The sequence below is a fragment of the Pavona decussata genome, unplaced genomic scaffold (genome assembly GCF_977016875.1).
Source record: "Pavona decussata unplaced genomic scaffold, jaPavDecu1.1 SCAFFOLD_25, whole genome shotgun sequence".
Classification (NCBI taxonomy): domain Eukaryota; kingdom Metazoa; phylum Cnidaria; class Anthozoa; order Scleractinia; family Agariciidae; genus Pavona; species Pavona decussata.
The window spans coordinates 3,184,834-3,199,527 of record NW_028145448.1 but is presented as its reverse complement, the minus strand read 5'-3'; the positions used below and the strand labels follow the sequence as shown (position 1 = coordinate 3,199,527).

At 40.1% G+C, this 14,694-nt stretch overlaps 1 protein-coding gene across 1 annotated transcript; it reads right to left on the bottom strand.

Moving 5' to 3' along the window:
• Nucleotides 1-3,058: 3,058 nt before the first annotated feature.
• Nucleotides 3,059-12,128, bottom strand: LOC146485824 (uncharacterized). The gene is made up of 7 exons (XM_085103167.1): nucleotides 11,646-12,128; nucleotides 10,283-10,528; nucleotides 8,429-9,585; nucleotides 6,935-7,077; nucleotides 6,213-6,384; nucleotides 5,599-5,693; nucleotides 3,059-4,701 (listed from the first exon to the last, which is right to left on the bottom strand). Exons 1-7 carry the CDS (start codon nucleotides 11,809-11,811, stop codon nucleotides 4,566-4,568), a joined length of 2,115 nt encoding a protein of 704 aa, XP_084959293.1. The 5' UTR covers nucleotides 11,812-12,128; the 3' UTR covers nucleotides 3,059-4,565.
• Nucleotides 12,129-14,694: the final 2,566 nt, after the last annotated feature.

The window sequence follows — 14,694 nt, the reverse complement described above, 5'->3', positions numbered from 1 at the left end:
AGCGCTGGCAGGCGAATGAGAAACCTCTACAAGCATCCGTCTGATTTCCTGCTATCGAGCATGCGCGACGTACGCCATAATGCGTCATGTGAAACATGGCTTCCAGCCCATCATTTCAGCATGTGACGTCAACTTTCACTACGCAATGATTTAAGGTGATTCCACTGAATTGCATTGCGCATCCTTGCTGCGCATAATTTTTCGCGTCATTTAGCGCGCGCACGAGCGCGCGCACGCACAACATAGCGGGATTTTCTTGAGGTTAAGTTCGGCAGGAAAATAAATGGTCCTTTGCTTCTAAACGAGCACGGTGACCCCCATTTTTTATTCAACGAAATTAAAGAAAATACGACTCTCTAACTTATATCCCAGTTTCAAAAATTTTTCATTATTCAATTTCGAAAAATTATTGTGGAATCACTACTACGATCAATTTTGGACGTTTCGCGGGAAGCGTACAACCGCTCGAATGTCCCCTATTATGCCATGGGATTAATTTATTTAGCCACTTTATGGCGTTTTACTACAAAGTTACAGTACTGTTATAAGAAAAATGCTAGTATTTCATTGTCAGTACTAACTTTCTGGAAGTAGTGGGCACTTCTCGCTGAAGACTAGCTCTTTTAATACTGAGGTCACATGCCTAGAAAATAGTGAGATACTACAGCCCTCTAGGGTGAAAACAAGCACGGTGACCCCCTTTTTTTATTTTATTTTTCTGATGTACTAGATGTACTAAACATCTGTAGAGATTTTCAAAAAATTCTCATTACAAACGTTTTTTCGATGGAATCACCTTAACTACAGTCATTGCAAACCTAGGGAACTAATCAATTTAGTACTCGACTTGAGACAATAATTTTTGCAAAATCAATCTATCTACACACAGAGCAACTTACCGATTTAACTCACATTCATTGTAGCTGAAACAAAATTTTCACTACACCGGGATGATTCCATTCTCTTTCCTTTCCTTTAGGTAAATGTTGACAGTTTACCGAACATTTAAGTGAGCATTTCCCATCAGAACAACGAGAAAATCTAAGAAAAGATTGCATTGTCGCTCTGGATTAAACTTTCGGTGCCAAGCAAGTCAAATTGTTGAAACTACAATATTGTTTTACATATTGTTGGAAAGCATTCTGTGTCGGACAAAACACTGAGGATTTGATCATAGCTCATCGGTTCCGTTTTAAATTTCCCGGGCGCCGCCATGTTGGATTTCATGACGTAATACGGTTGTTCAATTGTTTCACCAATCTCGTACCCAGAGTCCTCGGGCTTTTTGGTCAGCGGGTAGGCGCCAGGAGAGACTCTGGAGAATTCGAAAAAATTTAAATTTTTTGATTGGCTGCTCTTTATAAGCTCCGTAACGGCTTCCATTGTTTTACCGCAGAAATCCTGCGGTGATAAGATTCCAGTACCCGACCCAGTACCCCAGAATCTCTCCTGGCGACCAACCGCTGGCCAAAGGGCCCGAGTGAGAACTCTGGGTACGAGATTGTTGTTTCCGCTTACTGACAATAGCAGCAACCGTATGACGTCATAAAATCCAAAAAGGTGGCCCTGCGGGAAATTTTAAAGCGAAAATAGACGATAATCTTATCTAATTTTTAGCACACTTGAATGTTACTTCTACTTTTTCAAACTTAAATTTAGAATTTAGACATTTTCAACAATTCAACGTCAAAGTTTTTTTTGTCAGACTGGAGGTCCCTTTAAGGACGGTGCCTACTATTGTTACGGCGCATACGTTCTGCACATCTCGAGATACTCGGCTTTCCTATGGGTGGTGCCTACTAATACAGGGATATTTTTGCGCGCTTTAAAACTATGCAGAGAAAGCAGAACTTAGCAAGTGAAAATCGTGGGTAACCATGCATTTTTCAGAGATAATAAAGCTTCAATTTGGAAAAAAGCGCCATACATTGCTTTGTATTTTGCTGCTTTTTAGAATATTTTTTGCTTAGTTATCTCTAAAAAATGCGTGGTTACCCCCAATTTTCTTTTTTGATTTCAATAGCGCTACTAAGATCTGTTTTTCCCGCATAGTGAGAAACTGCCCAAAAATACTTCGCTATTGTAGCAAGCATCGTCCTTAAAGTTTTTAGAAATAGAGAAAGGCTCAAGCTTGGCAATAAACGGTTCTGCCCAAAAATAGTCACTCGCAACGTAACCTAGCCTGTCGAATTGAAAAAGGGGCGCCACAGGCAAATTTGAAAAAATATATTTCCCCAAACCTAATTATGGGCCCAACTAATCTCGTACCCTGATCTCAGTTGGTTCGGGAATGTCGAAATGTGAGTTCAAACGACTTTTGGGGGATAATTTTAGGGGTTGGCGGCTATTATCGAGGGAGGGGGCCGGGGATCTCCGCGTTTCAAACTTGGTTGCCTAAACACTGAACGGAATGTCACGTAATGTTTGAATTGATTTCTTTTCTTCTATGTTTATCGCTAAACACAAGTTATACTGTGACCCTTAACAGTGGGTTCAGTTTAATTAGGCTAAAGTCAAATGCTTGTTGGGCGAATTCGAGCCCTCGAATCACAAAAATATAATAAACATTAGACGGTTCACAGTCCCCTTATTTTTCCGTGGGATTCTCGAGACCGGTACGCTTCGATGGAACCGCCGCCATCTTGATTTGTAAAAGCGACCAGAGCGTTTAAACTACCGAGGGGAACGGGAGTGGGTGTTAGTATAGTGAGGGAGGGGAAGCGAAAATTTTTCCCGCCGCCTCCCAACTCGCGCTCGCTTTTACAAACCAAGATGGCGGCAGCTCCATTGAAGCGTACCGGTCTCGAGAATCCCACGGAAAAATAGGGGGACTGTGAACAGTCTAAATAAACATGGAACATGCGCAATGCTTCTGACACAAGAACCAGTCTGTGTGGATGGTAAATTAGACTGAATTCAGAGAAATTTGGACGCCAAGGCCATATTAGCACTTACGTTCCTTTTGGATCGGGCCTTTCATTTACAACTCGATCAGCAACATACAGGGAAGGTACAGCTAAGAAACATCATGCAATTCAGTAAAAATAAATCTTGGAGCTAATATTAAAACATAATTTTTATTCAGACAGTTATGTGACTAGGTCAAGCCCTTGTTGGTAAAGCAACTTGCTGAATTCCTCCTTGGAGGTACACCAATGCGGACGCCTTTCTTCAGTATTTACAATAAAATCGGACTCAATTCAAAGCAAACATAACAGGGATAAATTAAAACTCTGCACAAGCGCCGCTTGGTTTTCACCCAACATTTATAGAGAGGTGTTCCATGAAAACCAAAATTTGGTAGTCCAGCTTGTCAAATAATTAGAGTATGAGTACGAACATGACTTCCAAATTTCAAATTAGTTACATCCCAGAAGCTGTCGCTGTTTCTTGCTGCTAAAGCCTGGTTTTCACTAGCGACGCAAGCACAACCGCATGCATAAGAGCTTTATGCAAGCACAAACACAAGAAAAAGGAAAAATTTGCGCTTATGTTTGCGCTTGTGCTTATGCTTGCCTCGAGGCCGTTTTCACGGTGAAATAAGTATTCTTATGCTTGCACTTGTGCTTGTGTCCCTAGTGAAAACCTGGCTTCACCAGCAAATAAGGAAACTCTACAAACAAGATTGGTGAGAGAAATAATATTATATCAAACAGGAGTAAGAGTGTTTCATTCGATTTCCAAACACCGAGGAAGTGGTTTGAAAAGAAATGAGCGGCAGCCGAGTTTTATTTTCAGCGAACTTCGAGGAGTTTAGATATCAGATGAAACACTCTTTTGAGTGTTTGATGTAGCCTCTCAAACCATTGACATTAGAGAATTTATGCAAAGCAAAAATTCCCCAAATTTTATTACATTAAGGACGGTACCTACTTTTCTTACTGCGCATACGTTCTGCGCATCTCGTGATACCCGAGTTTCCTATGGGTGGTGCCTACTAATACAGGGATATTTTCGCACGGTATAAAACTATGCGGAGAAGTAAAATTTAGCAAGTGGATTTGGTACCCATAAAGAAAATTAGGGGGAACCATGCATTTTTCAGAGAAAATAAAGCTTTAATTTTGGAAAAAAACAAAACAAACAAACAAACAAAAAACCTCATACATTGCTTTGTATTTTACTGCTTTTTAGAATAATTGTTGCTTAATTATCTCTTAAAAATACCCCGCTACCGCTATTTCTTTTTTTGATTCCAGTAGCCCATACTAAGAACTGCTTTCCCCGCATAGTCATAAACTGTGCAAAAATACTCTGTATTAGTAGGCACCGTCCTTAATTTCTAAACCTCCTTCATGGTGGTGATTTCCATTGTTTTCTCTTCATCTATTATTAATGAGTTTGAGAAGTGATTATATAAAGTGCGTCAACTAGATTTCAATTCATACTCAGGTACCTAAATGGCAAAGAAGAAGACCACTCAGTGTTCAGTCCACAATACTGAGAGTTCAAGATTGTATATATACTACTCTATTTCCCATAAACAAACATCTTCCATCTGTGACCAATGCATGGCAGGTTCAACTGTTGTACTTCCAGTTTTTCCTATAATTTTTTTTTTAATTCTACTTTTCCTTCTCCTTGCTTTTCTTCTTTTTCTTCTTCTTTTGCTTGTCTTTGCTATCTTTATCTTTTTTAGCAAGGCACGAGGAACAAAACCAATCAACATTACCAGGATCATCCATTATTCCGACACATCTCCTGCGAAAACAAATGAACACATTGATACCAAAAAAAAAAAAAATTCTCGTGGAGGAGATAAATGGAAAAGGAAGTAACTTTTTAAAGAAACTGTGGTGCTTTGTCGGTAGGGAGTGCAAACGAATGTTTGGTTTATCAACAGAGTTGATAACTAAAGGTAAACTGGCCACCGTAAAAAGATTCAAAATTTCCGAAATTATTGAAACTGCTTTCAAAATTCACCGTAGTTTGAAAAAAACTTGTCCTTGTTTTGGGAATTTCCTCTCCATAAAACATCCAGCAGATAATGACACGTTGAAAATCCATTGCCTGTAAAGAAATCACTCTTGGTTTGAACATTCTCTTTTGTCAAAAACAACACAGACTTCAAGCTCCGCCATGTAATGGTTCCATCCTTCCCACCACCAACTTGCTCCCATCATTCCCTGGGAGAAATTCACAAGATTGCATCCACTTGCTATTGCAAATTTATTACCTCCATTCACAAATCTTAACAAGAACCCTACAAATTGCACACCACCCTACGCTGATATAAAAATTACGTACAAACCATTTGTTCTGTTAATGCAGAAATAGAGGATATTACACATGACCACGGGGAGATATGAAATTTCCCGTTGAGTGCTGAACAATGTTTCACAAGTGATATTTTTCAGCATGAGAAGAGAAATTTCGTATCTCTAAGTGGCCATGTAATGTTCTGTTTTTTTTATATGGACACCAATGAAATACCAGATCATTGCAAAAAGTGCTATTTATTATGTAACCACAGCAACAGTGACCTTTTCACGTGTGAAGACAACATGCTATTTTCTGTGTGAAGAAATCATGTTTTCGCACGAAAGCTCACCTGGTATTTCATTGGTGTTTATATAATTAGAGGGGAAATTCACTTACCCATGAAACCATTCATCGCAGCCATCACAGCCGATCATAAAACTGCCATCGTCAGGATCACTACACACTGGACAGTAGTATTCCTTACTGTAACCCTACAGGACACACACAAGAGTGCATGACTACCAGGGAAACTAGGAAGCCTTGTACAGTTAAACACAGGCACAAGATAAGGCCTGAATCTCATATGCTTTCACAGAGACTCTAGTGTGTGCTATTGCAACCTTTTTAGCTGCTTCAATGGTTATATTGATAAGAACCTACAGGGATTGAACAGTCTCACAATACTATAAACTCTCTTACTCTAACCCTCTGGGGCACATCTAATTATACTGGATGACTACAATGCACAGTAGGAAGCCTTGTAGAGATAACACAGGTAAACATAAGCAGGCCAGAATCTTAAATGTACACACCATGTCTCTACATGTCTCTTCATTAGAATCAGCAAGGCTTGAACACTTTCAAGATACCATAGCTTTCATAAATTCTCATTCTTGATTGGCCTCACTTACGATATGTAAAAGTTACCAAAGGTATTGACACCAGTTGATTCCTTTTCCATGACAATGAACAGCAATAAAAATATACAATTTGTTCTAGGATTTACTCACATATTCCACAGTTGTTGAAAGGGTCTGTGACACAACTGTTCTTTCCAGTGCTTCACTTTTGAGAGTTAGTTTGGGTATGGGAGGGGGGACACTTGGCTCTTGTTTGACTGATGGCTTTGGAGTTGCTGGGCTGGAACTGCCAACCTGTTGCTTACTAACTGTTCCAAATGCCCTGTTGACAGAATGAAACTCCTGATTTACATGTATGCAATGAAAGGAGGGAAACTTCGTCAATTAAACAACTACTGTATATGTAGTTCAATCATTTACTGTCAAAACTAGAATAGAAAAATAAAATAAAACATATCTTGCAACCTAGCCAGATACTAAGAAACTGCATTATTATTCGTAAATAAACAATGTATTGTTGATAGTATTGGTTGATTGTATATTATAAAATGCTGTAAATGTTTGTACTTTGCATTAAAATTTAAAAAAAAATCAATTAAACAACTGCGTTTTACGTATGAAGACATTTCTCAGAAATTTAATAATACTCTCTGATTATATCCCAGACTTAACTGCTTGGAAAAAAAAAGGTCACAACTGCACATATCTATTATATACATTGGCCTTTTAACAAACTTTCCATGATAATGGCATCTTTCTGACAACCACTGTGATCTGACAGCTCCTGTTTGATCTGGCCAACCAAATGCGAGAACTTTTTCAAGTGGCAATGGTACACACTAAATTATTTCCTCTGGTAAAGGACTACTTACACTGGTAAAGGTTCTGTCTTGCTTGCTGCTTTGTTTGTTAAAGAAGTTGATTGGGATGGAGCCTCCAATTTTACTGTGATGCGAGGAATAGGGGGCGGAGAAAATGATGCAGTCTCGAATGGTTCAGGATGATCTGTCTTCAACTGCAACATGACGAAGAAAAACAATTTTCTACAATCTATGGATAATGAGAATTCTTAAAAACTGGATCATTGTATACATGAAATGCAATTCCAGGGATTTGATTGGCTTAGCGGCCACATGGTATGTTATACACTTAATGTATGGTCCCAAGGGAAACAGTTAGTTTTGTTTTCCCGAGAGTCCTGATCAGGACTCGAGGGAAAACAAAACTAACTAGTTTCCCGAGGGACCATACATTAAGTGCTACGTTATAATTATATTAAGATTTTCCCTTCAACAATCACAGCAAAACAAACAAACAACTAAGGAATTGTATCCCGGTCGGGATACATTTATATGATCAGGGGCACATGACCAAGAATCAACCAATCACAGTGCTCCTTTTGTTGTGTGAAAGTCTAGGTATATAACAATAGCCATTATGCCATGCCCAAGAAATAGCGACCATTAAATTGTTTTCTGGTTGTTCTTGCAAAGCGAAATCAGCAAGATCTGGCAATATTTCTTGATTGTTTTCTATAAAATAAATTTATTATTCCACTCAAGCTTGTTGTATATAGCTGATTATAGCTAACTTGGCACATCTCATTGGCTATCTAATATGTCATATCCAACATGCGCTTGTGGAATAACTGTAAATAATAGTTATTGTTATTGCTCAAGGGTAACAGGCAATCAAAACACAGTTAACTCTTGAAGGACTTACTACAAGAGGGTTGTAAATGTAGATCGATTTTGCCCTTTCAAAGTAAATTTCTCCAAATAAGTTCTGTTTTCACTTGCAGACTGGATATATCATGTATGAAATAGGGCCATGTGTATTTTTGACCAAAAAGTACTTGCATACTTCCTTTAACTTGAGCAATTCCCACAACCTGTGGGAGTTCACTGATTTCTGCTTTTTCCTAAACAGTCAATAGTTGAGCAGCTTTAGTTATTTGTATATTTATCGCATGTGATAAATTTCCAAAACATGCATTACCTCTTACATGTGAAGCGCTTCTGAAAAGCTTCATAAAATAAGTGCTCTTGTTTAACGTAAAAGAATGCACTCCTAATACAGATTGGAGTCGAGATTGTGTGGGACAATGTTGAATGAATCCATGGATGAATGGCTCTTGAGATTTGTATCTGCCTCCCCCCCCCCCCCCCTGCCCCCAACAGATTTTGCAGGGATGGATGACATCATCACCAACTTGGCAAAGGAGAGAGAGTCTAGGATTGAGATCATCAAATGCACTCTCAAATCTTTGGTTATTACTGGTAAATAATTATTATTAAATTTATTATTATCATTCATGGGTTGGCCAGTGCCATTTGCTACTGATTCTGTTACCATGCAGTCTGTACCTTTTTGTTTTTATCTTTTTTCTTTTCCTTGTCTTTGTCCTTTTCCTTTCGTTTCTTCTTCTTCTTTTTGTGTTCTAATGTTGGGTCTGCTGACATTCCTTCTGCTGTCATACCTACAGGAGGTGTGACTACAAAGTCTGCCATGGAAAACTTCAGTCCTTCACTGGTGGACGGTGCACTCTTTTCATTAGATTCCACTTTGAATAAAGGAATAACTCCTTCTTTCTTCTTTTTAGGTTTCTGTTTCTTTGACGCACCATCCTTAACTTTCGACTTCTTTTCTGGAATGTTCTCTTGTTTTTCTACCTCATCTGGAGGCAAAAATTCCGAAACTGAGAACTGTGGTTCTTTACTGACTTCCTCTTTAATAGGTTTTATAATCAGTTTTGGCATGCTTTCTTTGACAATTATATTTTCTTTGGCTGACGCAGCTGCTGTGCTCTTAGGAGGGGATTTTATGACAGGTTTCTTAGCGTTTGCAACTGGCTTTTTGTCTTTCTTTGGAGTTTGTTTTGTTTTTGTTTCCTTTTTTGGAGTAGTAGCTGATTTCTTCTTGTTTGCCACAGGTGACTTCATGAGGGATGGAGAGTTCTCCTTAGTTACCTCTGTATGTGTAGAAACTTTTGGTGAAGCTGACTTTGACACAGGACTTGATGTATTTTTGGGAGCCTTGGCTTTTTTTCCAGGGCTTGATTTAGGTTTCACAACTGGTTGTTTACTGGGTGGTTTCTCGGTAGCAACTTGCTTTTTCGGCTCTGTTTTTGCAGTAGATTTTGAAGGCCCTGCTTTTTCAGCAGAATGGGCTGGTATAGCATGAGTTACCCGTGATGTCGGCGGGATCTCAAATGTTTTAGCAGTGCTCCAAATGTCAGGTGATGGGGTTGGTGAAGGTGAAGATAAATTCCCTTGCAATGCATCCAGAATGTCCATTTCATTTCCCCTATTCCCTTTTTGCAAAAAGGGAAGTTCCACTCTGCGTTTCTTTGCTTCATTTTCCAAGACGGGGGGGTTTTCAAGGGGTCTTTTGACAGCCACATGTGTATTGGACGTTTCCTCAGCAACCGTCTTGATTTCATTTCTCACAAATCCTTCTGTGGTTCCTTGTTCTTTTCCTGCGTCGACAGAGTCAACATCTTCTGCTGCTGTTTTCTCTTCATCTAAGGAAAAAGGTCAAAAAAGTGTTTAAGAAAAATTAATATGACATGAACAAAGGTCTGTATTTGAATTTCCATTTTTCCAAAACTTCAGGCTCTTCAGTAAAAAAAAAATGATCATATGGTAAAAATTGCCATACCTGAGTCTATTTTCATTACTGTTCAAGGGTGTAAATGCACAGTACGTGAACTTCACAATAAGCCACTTAAAACAAAATAATTTAATACCATCTACCTAAGAGGGTGAGAGGAAACTGTACCAGCACCCTGCCAACTCCGATTATTATTGTAAACTGTCTCATGCCTTTGGGTTCAAAACCTCATCCTGGTGCATACATATGATATCTATTTCACAGGAAGTTACAAATGAGAGTCAAGAAAATGACTGACAAGGATTGAAACAAAGACATTAAGCAATAGATAATGTGCAGTTCCAGAAAAAATCCATACCCACCCCATGGAAGGTCATTGGAAATTCCTAGGGGAGGGGGGTATTAAAAGTCAAAATTTTAGCCGCAAAGTATGAAGCTAAACTGGAATTTCCTGGGGGACAGGGGGTGCAAAACAAAAAACCTTTCATGGGGGGAGTGTGGATATTTCCTGGAACTATACAATGCTTAATCAGACCCGTGAGTTTTATATTTTTGGACACTGCTTAGAAATCCCAAACATTGGCTGCACAAAAGGTTGGCAGGTATACCTTCATTTTGAAGAAGCTTAGAGATGAGCGGAGGCAGGTAGTCAAAGTACTGCTCCAGTCTCTCTGCAATCTCCCCATTACATGGATGATGGAGGACACAAGGTTTAGGCTTGGGGAACCGTGGCAACTGGTGAATAAATGGAACTTGGTCTACCTGGCTCACAAAGTCTTCCAACTCATGCAGACATACACCAACATCTTGAAAGGCTTGGTTCAGGTCATCAAGGTTAGGTTCCGTTCGAGAGTCTGTTGACATAGAAGTAAGTATTTCAGTTGTTACTATCTCTGTAGCCTGTATAGTTTGAGGGTGCAACCGGGCGAGAATAGTAGTCTCCCATTTTCTCCTACTTTTCACCCTCCCCATCCCCCAAACTACACCTGCTACATAGGTCAACATTGTAAGAACCCTTAAGATGCTGTGAGACAAACTCCTTGTACTATAAACATTGACATTTTAACTCCACTAGGCCACGTAAAATTTTCCTGCTTCCACTTAAATTACCATGCAAGCCTGACAAGCTTTTTTTACTGTTTTCGCTCAATGCTAGCCTCCCTCGCAGATGCTCTTTTGGCTCATCATTCAATCTTTCCTGCAAAAGATCATGTGACGAGCCAAAAGAGCATCTGCGAGGGAGGCTACTCAATGTAAGTCAACAAAAGGTTGTATGTGTAATTTTGACATGCATTTATGCTGCATTCAATTCACTTCAAATGAATGGCTTGAGCTTATCAGGTGAAAATTTGAAGAAAGCTGCACACAACATGCCAGGCAAAACTACTAATGTCAGACATTCCGTCCAGTCAAGATCACTGTATCTTTTAACATCATAATAGGCCTTATCACGGTTTTCGACACCATTCTGACAAGTAGGCAAACACATCTGAAATAACAGTGTTTTTATGGAAATCCATTGTCAAATAATATTATTTTCATAAAACATCGCTTCTGAAAAACTCATGAATTGGAAACTTTTAGCACTAGTAAAAGGATTTTAAGAAAAAAATGTGGAGGGATGCAGCTGTGCCAGAAAGTGTCCAGTCGTGTTTTGAACTTTCCATACATTTGTCTGTATTTTTTCCCGCGAACTATTTTTAGTAGCAGTTCACGGCTGGTTCGCTATACAGACAAATGTATGGAAAATTCAAAACACGACTGGACGCTTTCTAGCACAGCTACATCCCTCCAATTCCTCAAAATGGCGTCGAAAACCGTGATAAGGCCTATCTGCAAGTTTCACCGGTGCAGCTCAGCCAACAAGTCGTCATTTACGCTTAATGAGATGCAAATATTAAATCATAAAGCGGCCCTATATTTCCATCAAATAACAACTAAATAATAAGCGAGAAGTGAGCTGAACCTTACATAGTTGGCAGTATCCATGGGCTGACTTCGCTATCTCTTCGAGATATTTTTGTAGAACGTCGGTGAGGAGGTCGTGTGTTGACTTTTGAAGAGCGTCCCATCCCATGGACTGGCATATCTGTGCCACGGCGATTTGAAGGGCGCCGTGATTAAAACCGTCACACATCGTGAAGAAAACCAAAACGGCTGGCCTTACGTGTCCCTACTCAAATATTTGCTACTTGATCCATATTAGAGGAGTGTTTAACGCAAAATATGGGGATAAAATAGGATATTTTTTGCCATCAAAGTTGTCTTGAACACCTCGAAAAATTATCTTTTATAACGATGCATTGTGCATTTGCGCACAATCCCCACTGCGTTAGCCGCTGTAATCCAGTCTCGATCGTGGACTCAACTATAACGCGGACTCTTCTCCCCTAACAAGAGTCTAACAAAACTCCCGGGGGTGGGGTGTACTCCCATATATGGGCTATATAGGTATGTGCCGCGAGATTTGAGGTTCTTAGTCCTTAAATAGGGTATCATTTTTTCCTCATTTATCAACGCGTTCCTGGATTAGTCCCCGGGGGGGGGGGGTACTCCCCTATATAAGGTATATAGGTATGTGCCGCCCCAAAGGGTATGGTTTTTGGGCCGTTTTGGTCTGAAAACGGGTATAGATTTTGACAATTACGGTCTGAAATCGGGTCGGGTTTTTGGGGCCGGGAACATTTACGAAAGCTTACAAACATATTTTTCTTCGCAGGACGTAACTGGAACAACTAACTGATAGCGAGACCTTGAAATAGATAAACTATGTTATTCCAGCTTACTTTTACTCCTTGCGTCAACTTCCGTTCGGCACTGATGCATAATTATCAGGTCTGAAAACGGGTATGAATTTTAGAGGTCAGGTCTGAAAACGGGTGTGGAAAATGGCATGTTTAGGTCTGAAATAGGGTCGGGATTTGAAGACGCGGGCGGCACACCCCCACCAAGATTTCCGAGGAGTACCCCCCACCGGGATTGGTCCTTAGACATGACCTAAATTGTATCAGTTAAATTGAAGCTTGTAAGCGCCACGTTTTACGAAAATGAAATGGCTTTTTAAAACTGAAGTGTCCGCTGAAGTATTAGAAAAGTGACTTTCATAGAGATTTGTGTTTATCCGTGCACATTAACCGTGGTTTGGGTCCCTTGAATAGGGTGTCATTTTTCGGGTTCGGTCCTTAAAAAGAGTATCCGTTTTCCCTTCCTTTACCCTTAAATAGGGTCAGGGTTCGAGAACCTTCGCGGCACACCCCTATCGAAAAATTTCGGGAGTATCCCCCCCCCCCCCCCAGGACAAAACGGCAGCTTCGGGAAACTAGTTCTTTTTGTGAAGAATGGAAAACGAGGAATGGTGATGGCATTAACTTTTGTGACCTTTTAAATTGTATGGTACGGTGCGTATATCTTGGGGAGCTGAGGTACTATTATACTCTTAATATCAGGGACCGCGGAGGGGGCGGGCTTTGGCACCCCCCAGAACAAAGAAGCACTGATATGATTTACGAAAACATGGACAACGAAATTAAACTGGGTCTTCACAAGAAAACAAATCGAAAATTTCTGCCTCATCAGCCTGTTGTTGTGGTCCAATGTAAGGATAAGACATGTTGTAGTTGATACAACTAAAAATTTACATAAGTGTTGACAGTCTTTTATGTATTTCTAGCCATTTCAGAAGACTTAAGTCTAAATTTTTCTGGGAGAGCATGGCCTCGGACCCCCCCCCCCCCTAGTTGTCTCACGCTAACGCGTTCGCCTTAGCCTCCCCCCCCCCCCCCACTCCAAAACCCGCTCCGCGGACCCTGAATATTCTCCTTCAGTTTCTTGTCTTTCAAGCCATGACGACTTTCTTGTGGTGCAACTTTTTAAAAAAAACTCAGTCAATAGTTGATCTATAGAATTCGGTTAGAAAGTCTTTGGTATTCCGTCTTTTTTCCTACTCACCACTTTGACCATTGTCGTGTGAACAAACAAAGCTAACGTTAACATAGACGGTGGGCTCTTTTATGTACGTAACCGTAGCCGATATCCAGGTAAACAACAAAAGTAAGTTAAAGATTGTCCATTCAAATTCTTACAGAACTCCGAAAAATGTGGCCCAAAAGTGTCACGGCAATTTCAATTTCATCACGGCAATTTCAATTTCACCACGGCAATTTCAACTTTGTCACGGCAATTTCAACTTCGTTCACGGCAATTTCAACTTTGTCTTTGTTCACGGCAATTTCAACTTCACCACGGCAATTTCAATTTCACCACGACAATTTCAATTTTGTCACGGCAATTTCAACTTCGTTCACGGCAATTTCAATTTCAATTTCACCACAGGGAGTCCACAAAAGTTGTGAAAAAGAAATAAATTGTTAAATTATTGACTTACGCTGTTCGTTTCTTATGGTTTTCTATAGTGTCATTTGCATAAAATTTACGCGACAGCACTAATGTCGTGTACTGAGTTGTGCGCGAGCTGATCTACATCTGCTGACTTTACTATATAACAAGGGAGGCCGCGAAACAATTTGAACATACTCAGCAAAATAGCTTTGAGCGTTCGACTTGTTCGCCTCTTTGCAACCAAATTCGTATTAAATGAAATCTGGATAATTTTGGAACACACTTACCTGTTAGAATCCCAAGAAAAAACAATTTTGAGCCAGCATTTGAGCTCCCTTTTCGTAGTTTTGCTCGGTGAAGTTTTTCGCAACAGACGTCACAGATTTACGCGCCATCTCGAGCGAAATGTCGCCTCTCCCTACCTCGCAAAGATGTTTTTGCGCGACAGCCATGGACAGTCACCGCTCCCTGTTTAGTCACAAATTGCGCGAACTGAAATTCTACTTTGGTTTTATTTACAAAATTTAGATTTGCGCGACAAGTCGGCTGAAATTTATTTCCGGCCCCGCTCAATTTGTGACTAAACAGGGAGCGGTGACTGTCCATGGCTGTCGCGCAAAAACATCTTTGCGAGGTAGGGAGAGGCGACATTTCGCTCGAGATGGCGCGTAAATCTGTGACG

Excerpts from the sequence above, each read along its gene's own strand:
- LOC146485824 (XM_085103167.1), bottom strand. The coding sequence starts at position 11,811 with ATGTGTGACGGTTTTAATCACGGCGCCCTTCAAATCGCCGTGGCACAG. Across the intron at positions 9,586-10,282 it reads TAAGCTTCTTCAAAATGAAG|ATGAAGAGAAAACAGCAGCA; the intron begins GTATACCTGCCA and ends CTTTTTCCTTAG. Across the intron at positions 5,694-6,212 it reads TTTCAACAACTGTGGAATAT|GGTTACAGTAAGGAATACTA; the intron begins GTGAGTAAATCC and ends TGTGTCCTGTAG.